The following is a 13,123-nucleotide window of genomic DNA, read 5'->3' as shown; positions in this document are numbered from 1 at the left end:
ATCTTAACACCTATATTCTTGGTTCTTTCGGTAAAGTCACGTAGATGGAAAGCAAAAATCGAAATTAAAAGCAAAAAACCCACGACGTTTCGATCGCAAACACAAGCGGTCTTCTTCAGGTGGAGAGAAAAGAGGGGCAAGCCTCCAAATGCAGCTGCTTATAACACCTTCAGTTTTCTTGCCAGAGAGGGTCACGCTTCTTCTTATTTTTCATCATTTCTGATACTGGCAACATTTTTTCCATAGATATTAGTTATGCTCGTTTACCCAGAAGAGTCTCGCCAGGTCCTGTCAAGTTTCCGTGGTAGGGAGGCGATGTTGGTGCTGTGTGTAATCCCAAATGAGCAATTTACAGGGAATGTTTCAGCATTGGGATGTTATGGCCAATACCAGATACATTTTGTCATTTTAATGTTATCTATGACAGGACACCAGAAAACCCTGATATAACCCATGCAGAAGAGGGGGGGAACACACAAAATGCACTCACAAAGAAAAAAAGATCCCCCGTATAGCCTTAATAGGCTCTTGGGGAAAGTGCTGTCAGTGAGCACCTATGAAGGCCAGCACTACGCCCATTCACATTCACTCACACTCTGCAGAACAGGGGGAGAACATTGCAACTCCACGCAGAGTTTGGAATCAAACCCAGGACATTCTTTCAGTGAGGCACACATGTTCCCACGATGTCACCCCGCCGCCCATTCACATGAACATGTTGTGAACAACATTAAACTGGTTCATACCTTGTACCACCAGTCAATCAATGTATATGAAGATAAAATGCATATCTTTGCACTCCAAAGGGCTGAAGAATGTCAAGCAAATGCATGACACAAATGTGTAACAAGCATCGATAATTGACAGACCAGCATAAAATAAAGCATATGGATACTCAGCAAGTGCGCATATTGCAGTGATATATCCAGCAGACAGCATTGCGATCACGCCCTCAACCAAGAAGCTATCTGACGCGGAGGATCAGGATTGTAAAAGTTAAATAAATGCATTTGGTATTTATTATCCCTTATAAATGTTAAGGGAAAAACTGTAGAACCCAGAAAAAAATCCACACGACCACGGGGAGAGAGACATGCGAACTCCAAATATACAGCAGGCGACAGGGTCGGGAGCGTACCCACGACCTCCTGCATACCAGGCGAGGTAGTTAACATCTCGCCACCGTGGCGTCCATGCCTAACTCAATGCTACACTTAAAACGTAACCATCTGCCAGCCTTTATCTCTTCTTTTCTGACAGCCATTTGTCCATGGCTCTGTGCACATGCGCTTGATATTATTTAATATGGCCACCATTATAACCATGAGCACTGTGTCCTCTCTTGCATGCAATCCGCATCACCAGCTCCGTCCTTTGGGGTGCCAGAGCCAATCTTGAGGAATGAATCACGTGAGGTGGAAAGTATATATGTACTGTTTGCATGTTCAACTTCTTTCGCACAGTACGTAGCCAACCGTGCTAATCAGAGGTGCGGGTGAAGGATAACAAACTAGACACAAAAGCAGTTCTAAAAACATTCGTTTTCAGAGTAGCAACATCGTTCCCCAACTGGCTGACGTGCTCATCTGCGAAACACAGTGCCTCTGCGATAGACTTGTGCTATAAGAATGGTGCAGATACCAAATTCAAGTAATTATTAATCTTGTTTAGGGTAAAGAGGGGGAAGGATTTGGAGCAGCTGGGTTCATGAAGCCAAGCGGCCCATGGAGGATGGGAACTCAGGTCCTCGTTGTTGCCACTCGTGGGTCAGTCCTAGAACAGCCAGGCCCATCGTGCCAGCGCTCGTGAACACGGAGCGCCGCGGTCAGCCTCATTCAGGGTGGGCTGCAGGTGACATGCTGATCTTACGGCACATCCGTGGTCTGGGGGCCCCATGAGCCTGGGCCGCGTCGCGCGTTACCATCGGGTCGACGTCATGAGTCAGTTTTTGGTTACGGTGATCGCCAGCGTGGAGACGTTGGCTTCCATTGCGCCGTACCCTGCTGCTCGTTGTGGTGGGGGAAGGGGGGCGGCGGAGCGGGCCGCGGGCTGCGACGTACATTTCACCATGATCATGTAGACGTCGATGGTGCACACCGGGGGCTGGGGGAGCCGCTCCCCCTTCTCCAGGAGCCCGGGGATGTCCCGCGCAGAGATCCCATCGTACGGCTTGCCTCCGAACGTCATGAGCTCCCACACGGTCACGCCTGTGACACGAGAACCACCGCCGTTGTTGTCGTCGTCATCGTCAACTCGATTCTGATGCAGTGCCCACCGTAGAATAGGATGGGCACGGAGGACCAACCGATCATATTACAACTAAAAAAATATCTATCGACAACTAGTTACGAGCAATGATGAAAACACAGTTCTTAAGCAGGGATTCGTTAACGCTGGAGGTGCACCGAATATTCGCTTTTCCTTCAAATTCAGCAAAAACACCAGCTATCCTTCACTCTTCATATTTCGCCGGATTAATGCCAAATATTGATTTTTGAATACCGAGGGTCACCATAGTCACATGACCACCAGCGGGAAAAACGTTTCAAGTACATTTTTTTTAACCAGCTGAGAACTCAAGAGACCGGGATAGTCGTCTTATATGCAAGGGTGGCCTGGGGCATTAGTCTGCCAGTAGGGGGGCGATGGTTGCTGCTGTGTGTGTAATCCCAATTCAGTAATTTATCGGTCATTTTTGATTTGGGAACAATTGGACCCTGACGCCGGCTCACAAGGGCCTACTCTTGCGAATGACGTCAGGGAACATTGACGTCCACTATGAAGAATGGTTACGACATAAGGGTTTAAAATCAGTGAGCTTTACGTGGTAAAATAAAAAAGCTTAGTTGAGTAATTGAGATGACATAATCTCATTGGTATGAGTTTCACTCGCGCTATTTATATGTCAAGGCGGGGTAGCACTGAAGCACACGCAGCACGATATATCCGGCGACCCGAGTTCGATTCCCGGTTCTGGGCGTCCACTTTGCCAACCCGTGCTGAGCCGCATGGTAAAAGTTTGGTCAAAACAACTCTCATGGTCAACATAGTGTGGGGAGGCCTTCATCCAGCAATGGATTGGGCAGTAAATTATTACGTCAAGGTGGCTTACGGGTACGTACCATAGCTCCACACGTCGCTCTGGTGGGTAAATTTTCTGTACTGTATAGATTCGAGAGCCATCCACTTTATTGGCATCTGGAAAGAGCAACACAAAGCACGATTTAACTTTTTTATATTCATGGGTGCACAATGGGAGTCGAGGAGGTGCCATGCCATGGCTCGCCAGAAGGCGGTGCAGCAAGTAGAGACAAACATGGTCTGTCTCTTCTGTAAGGGATAGGGCATTGCCCCCTCGCACGTATGGGTTTTCAACGGGTGCTCCAGTTTATTTCCACATGCAGAAACGCTCATTAAGTGGCTGAAAACATCTTGATATAAAAGAAAAACAATTCTGGGCCAAAATGAAAAAAAGAGTCCTTAGACCCGGCGTGGCTTCCTGGGTAAACAAGTCATTCTAATTATATTATCCTTTCAGCACATGAAGTGCACGTGCTGGAGAAGGAGGCTGTCACATGGCTCTGTGGCTATGTGGGCTGATGTCCACTCACAATATAACATAATCACGGTTCTAAACACATCGTTTATTCAGCTCTTGACACCGTGCAGGATTTTCTTCGAGAAGAAATCCCTCGCCGCCGATTGTCGCACTGCGCCACTGCACGTTAGCGGTGGGGGGGGGGGGGGCGATGACGGCGACGTGTGGGGGGCACGCACCTTGCCCCCCTCGGCCTGGTACTCCTGCTCGTTGACATCGAGGAGGCGCGCCAGCCCAAAGTCGGTGATCTTCACGTGGTTGGGGGCCTTGACGAGCACATTGCGCGCGGCCAGGTCGCGATGCACCAGCCGCCTCTCCTCCAGGTACATGAGACCCTGGGGGGCACAGTGGCGGCAGGTGGCAGGGGGGGTACCCACAAACCGTGAGGATGTAACGAGCTCGCGGCGTTACTGACGAAGCGATTCACGCCGCGGTCGTGCTGATGATTGCGTCGTCGATGACCGCGATCGCGCGAATAATGGGCCGTGTGCTTTGAAAGAGATTCCCGCTCGCCAAAGTTATTCGGGGCGGCGTTCGCAGCAACATCACAAGACGGACGAGATGAAAACACAGGCACGAACATAAACGCAGAGGTCGTTAACCATGTCAGATTTGCGGCTGACATCGTCACTGTAACAAGCAGTGGAGATGAACTAATGGGAACGACTGGAGAGGCAATCTTCACACTACGCACACACACGTGAAGCTGAAAACGATGGGTTCAATGTTTGACCCGACCTTGATCCTCCGCACGAGCTTATGATCGACTCCCCTTTTTGCTTGCAACCACTCTCGTGCACACACACCTTCAAAGTGCATTTGCTGCCACGCGCGATCACGCACAAGTGTGCACAGACAACTCGGCTGATGCAGACCATTTGAAGGGCTTGGATCTCACTTGCATTATGACAGAAACGCAATTTATTTTGTAAACGATTTTTTTATTTGCGATGGATGGATGGGGTTTTTGTTTTTTGCAGATGTAAGATTCGTCTATGGGGTTCTGAAATGAGCAACATGCTACGAGTCCCAGGTCACTCTTGCAAATGAGGCTATCCTGGTCTCTTGGGTTCTCAAATGTTTGCACGTTTGGCTAACCATCGAACAAAGACGGTCACCATGTCATGTGCTTTCTGACGCACTTCTGTGGCCGCCTGGAACGCTCTTCCTTCCGATATTGGGAAGCCACTTGAGCTATGCACTTTAGATCATCTAGATTGAAATCTCATGTCTTTAGAACTGCTTCATGTGTTTAGTTTTTTGCTCTTCCCCTGCACCTCCGATGAACACGGTTAACTACGTACGGTGCGAAAGAAGCCCAACATATTTTTCGATTTAAAGCTTTCGTGACTGCAGGGATTCATCTTCTTGGTTCTTTCGGTAAAGTCACGCAGTAGGAAAATAATAAAATAATAAAAATAAAACATAATAAAATAATTATCACGACGTTTCAGCCACAACGCAAGCAGCCGTCCTCAGGTGAAGACCAGGTCTGTTGGGGAGACAGCTGTCGTGAGAATTATTTTATGTTTTATTTTTATTATTTTATTATTTCCCTTCTACGTGACTTTACCGAAAGAACCAAGAATAAGACCAACATACATACATTCAAACGCTCAAAAGGTCCACACCTATGGGTTCACGAACCCATTCCCTGGGTTTCTATGTGAGCGAGACATAACGTTCACCTACAAATCCAGGGAATGGGTTCGTGAACCCATACGTGTGGAACTTTGAGCTCACCAACACACTCACCCACTCAGCTTATTTCCTCGCACTGCTCCACTTTGAAGGCTTATTTTTACCAAAACTCTTATCACTTTGTTCAATTCAAGAAACTATTGCTTATATTCGATTACACTTCTTCAAAAGTGCTGTTTGTGGCTGACCGCTTGAAATTTCGAGCCCTTTTGTGCCAGTAGCTCTGCAAGCATAACAAGACGCATCGGCAAGGGCCTTGGATTCTGAAGCGTGACACAATGAACAGCAATTACAGTGTCCATTGACCGAGCACGAAAGCCACACAACGGCTTCAGGTGAGGCTGAACCAAGTGCCGCCACTGCTGTGGCCTCCGCTGAATTTGCGCAAGGTGGCGGCAGTTCGCAACGCGCTCCGCGGTTCGATGCGCCGACTCCTCCTTCCCTCCCTTCACGGTCGCGTTTCCCAGCGTGGCCACTCACCTTGGCGATCTGCACGCACCAGTTGAGGATGAGCTGCGAACCGACGCGGCCACGGTGCTCGCGCACGTACTCCAGCAGGCAGCCGTGCGGCATGAGCTGCGTCACGAGCTGCGTCGTCGAGCTCATACAGATGCCCAGCAGCCGCACCAGGTGGGGGTGGTCCACGCTCGCCATCAGGTACGCCTCCTGCCAAGCGCACACGGAGCTTATTGTGCAGCCGTCGCCGAGGGCCCCCGATGACTATGGCGCTCGAGGCGCCTCGGCCGCCGAAAACGCGGGTGGAAGCGTGCGGTCGAGCGTGCGCGCGGAACGTTGTTGTTGTTGTGGAACGGCGTCGGGGAACGTCGTCATCGCAGAATGTCGTCATTGTTGTGGAAGGTTGTTTTGGTACATCGTCGTCGTTTCGTAATTGTGTCATTTTGGAATGTCGTCATCGTGGAACATCGTCATCGTGGAACCTTGTTGTCGTGGAACGTCATTTCGGAACGTCATGGTCGTGGAAACGCTTGACCAGACAACGACCTCGAGAGCCGCGACCTCCGGCTCAACCGCTGTGTGGAGCGAGACCCGAAGAAACCCCGGATTTTCCACAGTGCCCCGAGATGCCTTCGGCATGATGTTGCGTTTCTTACTTTTAAACTTCATTGATTCAAGTGACGGGGGCACAACGGGAGGAACAAGTTTTTCCCCGTGGATGGTACTCGTCAGGGGGAGCACAGGGGGGCATGCCGACTCCTCGATTGCGAAATGTTGCTTAGAGAGGGGGCTGCACCACTCTAACGCATCCTTGGCATCCCTCTTCCTAAAAGTCCCCCCCTGCTATGATGCAATGTCTCTGCTTTAACCGTTGACCACAACAACACATAAACAACCATCTAGTTTTGGCTCCGCGCTCGTCATTATTATTATTTATTAGTCCGGACTGGGTTTTTTCTGGAACGTAAAGTGACGGATCAATTTATTTCCATTTTGCTTGGATGAATCAAGCGAACGGCCGAACCGTGTCGGCACTTGCCGGTGAGTTTCTGAAGGGCGGTGCAGCTGCAGATGTCGACCGGCGGTAACGGCAGTCGGTGCTGAACATGGGCGATGCCACGATTGGGTGATTGGGCTCAGTTACCACGGGGCACATAGTGCACATGACCACCGCATGTTATCCCTGGGCGGTCACACCACGCATTTCCGCTGTAGAGACCTCTTTCTATTCCCTTGAAGTAGCGGCACCGCGGTTCCTCCATGAATAAGATTACAAATGCGTGACCCTCGCAGGACGCCTGTGAAATAGTCAGGCGGCTTATTGGGCCCTTCCTGATGAAATACATAAGATGCAACTCTCTGTCGTGAGCGAGTGCCACGACACAAATCAAGCTTGCGTGCTGCACCTGGCAAGAAGGACGAGCAGCAGCAGCACCACCGCCACACGCTCTCTTCTTCGGTGCATTAAACCCGTGCTGGAAATAGGTCACCTTTCTTTTTAACCTTTTTTTTGCTGAAGTGAATCTCCCGACGCCACACACCACTCAAAACGTCCCCCAGCGTTTGTGGACGAGCAGATCGCGCCCCGCGCGAGGCGCAGCCACGCGAGCCGACCTCCGAGCGGAGTTCATTCCACATGCATCTTGCTAAACACAACGGCAAGTTGAGCGCGAATGAAATGCGAATCGTGTTTAGCGTGAAGTAATATGACGTTAATCGGGTGCAAGCTTACTGAAAAAAAAATGTTGATTCGTAAACATCATCAACATTTTGAGGCTAGTGGTGGTGGCTCAATTGTAAGTACCCTGTGCAATGAAGCCAGTGGCCAGAGTGGGATATAACTGAAATATAACTGAACCTCCCCTTCGCCAACCCCAGCATAGGCTGCCCTTCATCTAGCAGTGGATTGACAAATGCTTAGACATTAAAATTATTATGATGATTACATTTCTTGGCCTGGGATCGTTATTATGAGTACGGTACTGCGCTTGGGCTCCCATGACGTGGAGCGTGATTGTTGAACACACGGTGCGCTGGCTTGGCTTGTTAACGGAGTGCAGGCTTGGCCAGGTATAAAGAATAACTATTAAGTCAATTTTAAAGAAACACGTTCCAGAGTCGTCTTGCCAACCTCAACGGTGGAAGTAAAATATTAACGGGATTAAACTTTTAAAACAATACGATACATTGTTGGCTGGGGTGGCGGTCTACATTTGCTCTTTGCACGAGTTGATTCCATTAGCGTCGATGCTGGCGCCGGTCCCTGCAGGGCTGCCCACTTAGCAGGGCTCGCGTCGGCACGCGGCACCCGCCAGCCGCGTCCGACTCCAGCACGCAATGCGCATCGCACCCAGTCGAACTGCGGCACTTAAGGGACGCTGGGGACCCTGCGTGCCATGCTGGAAAAACGCAGGGCAGCAGCCCAGACTGGCAACTATCACAAATAATAATTCCAACTTGCAACGTGCGGCACGGTATTCGCTCGCTCTCGAAGAGAGAGAACGACTCCGAGGCACGAGGAGGAACCACAGACACCCCCACCAAGCTCTGCATTCCTACGTATATTAAGGGGCTATTGGCCACTTATTGAGGGTTTATTTGTGAGAGCAGTAGTGTAGCGGTTAGCGCAATGCGCTACGAAGCCGGCGACGCGAATTCGATCCCTGCTCACTGCCAACACCGGTGACGATTATCTGAACCGGTCCTGGGCCTCACCTCGGTCGACTCAGCCTCAAATGAGTATCTGGTGTGGTGTGTTAACGTCACCACTAGGGAGACAAAGGCGGCCTGGCGTGGTGTTGGCCACCCACCCCCTCATGTGCTGTGCCAGCCGTCATAGGTACTCGCTAACAGGACTTGCCCCAATAGTGTGTTCAAGCTATTCGGGGGGATCTTTGTTTTTTTGGAACACCAGAGCACCTGGAGAAACGCTATGTGTGCAAGGGGGCAACACTCGATCCCATGGGAAGAAAGGATATGGCTCCTCCTCGACACCCACGTGAAGGGGGTTCACAACATGCGTGTGATCCACCAACCCTCGCCATCCCCACACCGCTGGATTACAGGCGTGCATAGCCGTCGCCAGGCAACCGCTTGAAACATGTTCAATATGTGCATTGTCCACGTTGAAATGAGGACAGCAAAGGGCATCGGGAGCTGCAACGTCCCACATTCGGTCATGGAAACTTATTTTAGTTGAGAGCACCATTCCCTATGGGTTAGCTTTACCCAGAATATTGAAAATGAAAAAGCAGAAGCCAATAGCTCTGCAATGCAGGCAATGTAACTTTTGCACATTTGAAGCCTTAACCAGAACCTGACCACCGCAATTGCAAAACATTCATTTCAGTCCGATTGAATGTGTTAAGGTCCGCACATTTTGACACATTGTTGGTGTCTGGACTATTAGGTAGGCAACGTTGATGGACGTGATAATTACATAACAAGTCATGCCTTATGCATTTGTCTTTGGAGTAAAAAATGCATTTTGCCCAATTTTAGAGCAAATATTTTTTTTACTACATTCCATTTGAGCAGCACACTGAAGATGAAAGGTGCATTAAGTATGGCATATGAACTGGACAGCATATTTCTGTTGGACATGCCAACAAAAATCCTTGGTCAATCTGGTTTAAATTGTTCGCTGTTGTCTCCTTGCCATCCATCGCTTTGGGGTGGAGTGGCTTTGGGGTGAAAAAGGTGTGGCCCCTGTGAAGTTACAGCCGATTCAGGGATCTGAAACGTGTGATGAGCAAACACAAACACCTGCACAATCAGTCCCCATTCTCAAATGAGCCATGGGCTAAGTTATCAACACTCATTCACCAGGTTTATAACTTACAAGTCGTGGTTTTTAACCACAGCACCACTCAGCCGCTTGTGACAAAGCAGAAACTCTTTGATCTGTGTGCATGTGATTCGGCACATGCCCAATTGCTCCCCACACCCGGTATCCCACACCACGCGGCTCGGAATGCGGTGACCGCTGTGTGTGAGCAGAGTGCCGCCATGCTCATCTCCATCAGCAACCCTTAGCCATTGGTATAAATTCCACATTTCCGTGCCAGGGGCCAGCCTATTCGTAGGACAACCACAAAAACATAGTTTAGGAATCGTTTGGTGGATTCTGGAGGGATGACAAACTTCGTCAACCCCGAGCTGGGCTCTCAGACTCATGACCACAACCACGAGCAGTGTCCTCTTTGCTCCACTGCCACTGGATGAGACGTTGGGGCCCAGTGTGCGAGCACTGCTATGCTGGTTTATTACCCAGGAAAGCCTCATTGAGTCTCAAGGCTGTTTTTCTTTCAGGAGGGTCCTGCAAATGGTTTGTAGTTGAGGATAATGTTGACGTGTAATCCCAATTGAGTAAATTGCTGGTAATTATTCAGCATTGGAATGTTTGTCCAATGCCAGTTACTATAGGAGGGCAAAGGAGATCACAGAGGAAACCCATGCAGAATGGCGAGAAAACATGCAAAACCCACACAGAAAGCCGCCCCAGTCGGGAATCAAACCCAGCCCCTTCTTGCTGTGTGACACGAGTGTTAGCACTGACCTGCCCTGCCACCCACTGGGTTACATATGCGTGGATCCGAGTTCAAATCTTAGCGAAGCTCCGTTCAAATGAACTTTAGTGCAACACCGTACACAATCACGCCGACAATAAACCCCAATTCAACCCACAGTCAAATATCAAGAGTGAAGTTTTTTTCCCCCATTACTCAAAACAACCATGTTAATGGGGATAACCCCATCTTCAATAGTACTTAAAACGTTTGGTGCTCGTTGAAAATGTATAAACGCGTGTGTACTTGATTGCGTTAAATACGTACATCCAGAATGTCCTTGTTGGCTTTCGAGGAGGCAGAGTCCCTCAGCACCTTCACGGCCACAGCGATCTTCACCGACTCCCCCTCGGGGACCCAGATTCCCTGCAGCGGAAACAAAGCTCTGGTCACCCTCGCAGCGGTGGCTTTTTGGCTGGCCATCGAACAAAGACGGTGATCGCATCGCGCGCTTTTGTCGAATGCGTTTCTGCGGCCGTCTGGAACGCTCTCCCTTCCGATATTAGGAGGCCAAATTGAGCTATGCACTTTTAAATCTAGGTTAAAAACTCATTTCGTTAGAACTGCTTTTCGTATTTAGTTTGCTGTCCTTCCTAGGCTAGGTACAGTGCCAAAAACGTTCAACACACTAAGACACGGGGTTACCATGGCATGGCAGGCTCGCCAGTACTATACACAAGCACGCATTCCAAGCGCCACATTTTAGTTTCGTGATAATTATCCCTCATGGTTGTTTCTCTAACCATGACATTTACGCATCCGCACCAGGTACTAATTTAAGGCTGAGTCGACCTAGGGGAGGCCAGGATCAGTTCAAATATTTGTGCTGTTAGCGAGCACCTATGAAGACTGGCACGGCCCATGAGGGCGTCAGTGGCCAGCACCATACCTGGCTGCCTTTGTCTTCCTAGTGGCGATGTTTACACACCGCACCAAACACTCATTTGATGCTAAGTTGACCTAGAGGAGACCCAGGACCAGTTCAGATAATCGCCACTGGTATTGGCCGTGAGCGGGAATCAAACTCAGGTCCCCGGGTTCGTAGCGCAGCGCGCTAACCGCAACACATACATACACTCACACACAGACTGACGGACATTTTACAACGTGCCATTTGTCAATAATAAACTCATTCATGAATTTAACTCATTTTGCAAATTGTAGCTTTTGCTATGATCCATAAACACTTTAACACTTCCACATGGTCGAGACTCCCACCAACGGTGAACTGCATTGGTCGTGGTTGCCACCGTCCCACAGCCCACCGCCCATCATCTCCTTCGGGTCAGAAAAATATGGCAGATGATGTCGGGTTTTTACCGTTTTACTGAGGACCAAGCTCAGACATATTTCCCAATCAGCCTAGGTCTATCAAAACTGTCCAGTCCACTGAAATGCATTTCAACACAACACCACCAGACGGTACAAATCGCCGCCTGCCACCCAAACACATATGAAAATTCCTAGACTGGCCGGGTCAAACCCAGACAGAGGTGGCAACGCTGAGGAGGTAGGGCACCTCCTATTAGCACGGTTGGCCACGTCCAGTGCGAAATAAGTTCAACACCTGGTGATGGACGCTTGTGTTGGGCCCGAAACGTCGTGATTTATGTTATTTTACACCTACGTGACTTTACCGAAAGAACCAAAGAGAGTATACAGAAGCATGTAGCTGAGAATGAATGGGCAGCCAATGACAGCAGAGTGCCTGGTTTGTTCCCAGCTGCACAAAGGAGACGTGCGGATGTTGCCGCTGTGGCTGCACTCACTTTGTAGACAGTTCCAAAGGCCCCAGAGCCGAGGACCTTCCCCTTTTTGAGCTCCGTTTCCTTGAGGATTCTCAACTGCGCTTGGTTCGGCTGCGCTCCACTTGGTGTCAGCGGCTGCACCAACTGTAACCGAAACAAAAGGAGCAGCAGCGGCAGCCTCGTTAATTTGACTCTCACAACAAAAAAAGGTAGACATCGTGGAAGAGACGGCAGACAGCGAAACTGTGTGCTCACTTACACGAAATGCAACCTCGGACACGAATACGTGTTGTGCGATTAGCTTCTCGTGAACCGGACCAAAGCTACTGCTGGAACATGGTCCCTATTGAAGGGAGCAGTGTATCCATAACCCAGCCTCAGCTGCCTTGTCACATATTAGTACATGAGGAGGGACTAAAGCCAGTTTCCTTTACGTGTAGTACACCGCTGTTCCAGGGAATTTCAGAGTCAGTATCCCATAATGATTCCTAAAAAGAATGATACGTAGCCTTTATGGCCTAATGACAGAGTATTTGCTCAATCATATCTGAATATGTAAGTCTTAAAAAAGACCCAAGAATAAGTCATAAACAAGTTGAGAATCCAGTTTCTCTGAAATTGTAATTGCTGGCCATTGAGAATAGGTGCTGGGAGAATGCTAACAACCTCACGGTAATATTGGAATATAATGTAATAAGATAACACATTAGACCCAATGAACCAGAGGTCAGTGGTCGTAGGGAAGACCCCCAGTTGGCGAGGTGATGGACTGCCATAGCAGACCTGGGCGGATAGGGACAAGAGTTACAGGATCTGGCAAAAAGGAAGTAATGGCAAGTTGTGACATCGTGATGTCAGTCACTCCTTGAACAGGAATAACATATTTCCAGATGCACTTTTATGTTACTCACCAGGAGACTGCACAATTTGTATTTTAACTGCAAATTTGTTTTGCAAAATTCTACCCTACTGCCTGCATCACCGCTCCTTGTGCCCCTTGGGCTGGGCACTGTAAACTTTGCACAAAAACTCGCTCTGCCCAATTCATGATC

General features: G+C 49.3%; 1 protein-coding gene across 1 annotated transcript in view; it reads right to left on the bottom strand.

The window, feature by feature from the left end:
- Nucleotides 1-13,123, bottom strand: part of ERBB4 (erb-b2 receptor tyrosine kinase 4) — a 119,923-nt gene that overhangs the window by 11,527 nt on the left and 95,273 nt on the right. The window contains exons 18-23 of the mRNA XM_078603712.1: nt 12,093-12,215; nt 10,591-10,689; nt 5,780-5,965; nt 3,778-3,933; nt 3,123-3,198; nt 2,061-2,207 (exon numbers count right to left, since the gene is read on the bottom strand). Of these exons, the coding sequence (XP_078459838.1) occupies nt 2,061-2,207; nt 3,123-3,198; nt 3,778-3,933; nt 5,780-5,965; nt 10,591-10,689; nt 12,093-12,215 (787 nt within the window). The remainder of the gene's footprint in view (nt 1-2,060; nt 2,208-3,122; nt 3,199-3,777; nt 3,934-5,779; nt 5,966-10,590; nt 10,690-12,092; nt 12,216-13,123) is intronic.

The sequence above is a fragment of the Lampetra planeri genome, chromosome 21, assembly GCF_965212315.1.
Source record: "Lampetra planeri chromosome 21, kcLamPlan1.2.h2, whole genome shotgun sequence".
In the NCBI taxonomy this organism is placed as follows: domain Eukaryota; kingdom Metazoa; phylum Chordata; class Hyperoartia; order Petromyzontiformes; family Petromyzontidae; genus Lampetra; species Lampetra planeri.
Note: the sequence above shows the minus strand (reverse complement) of the source record. Positions and strands in the feature narration are given on the sequence as shown.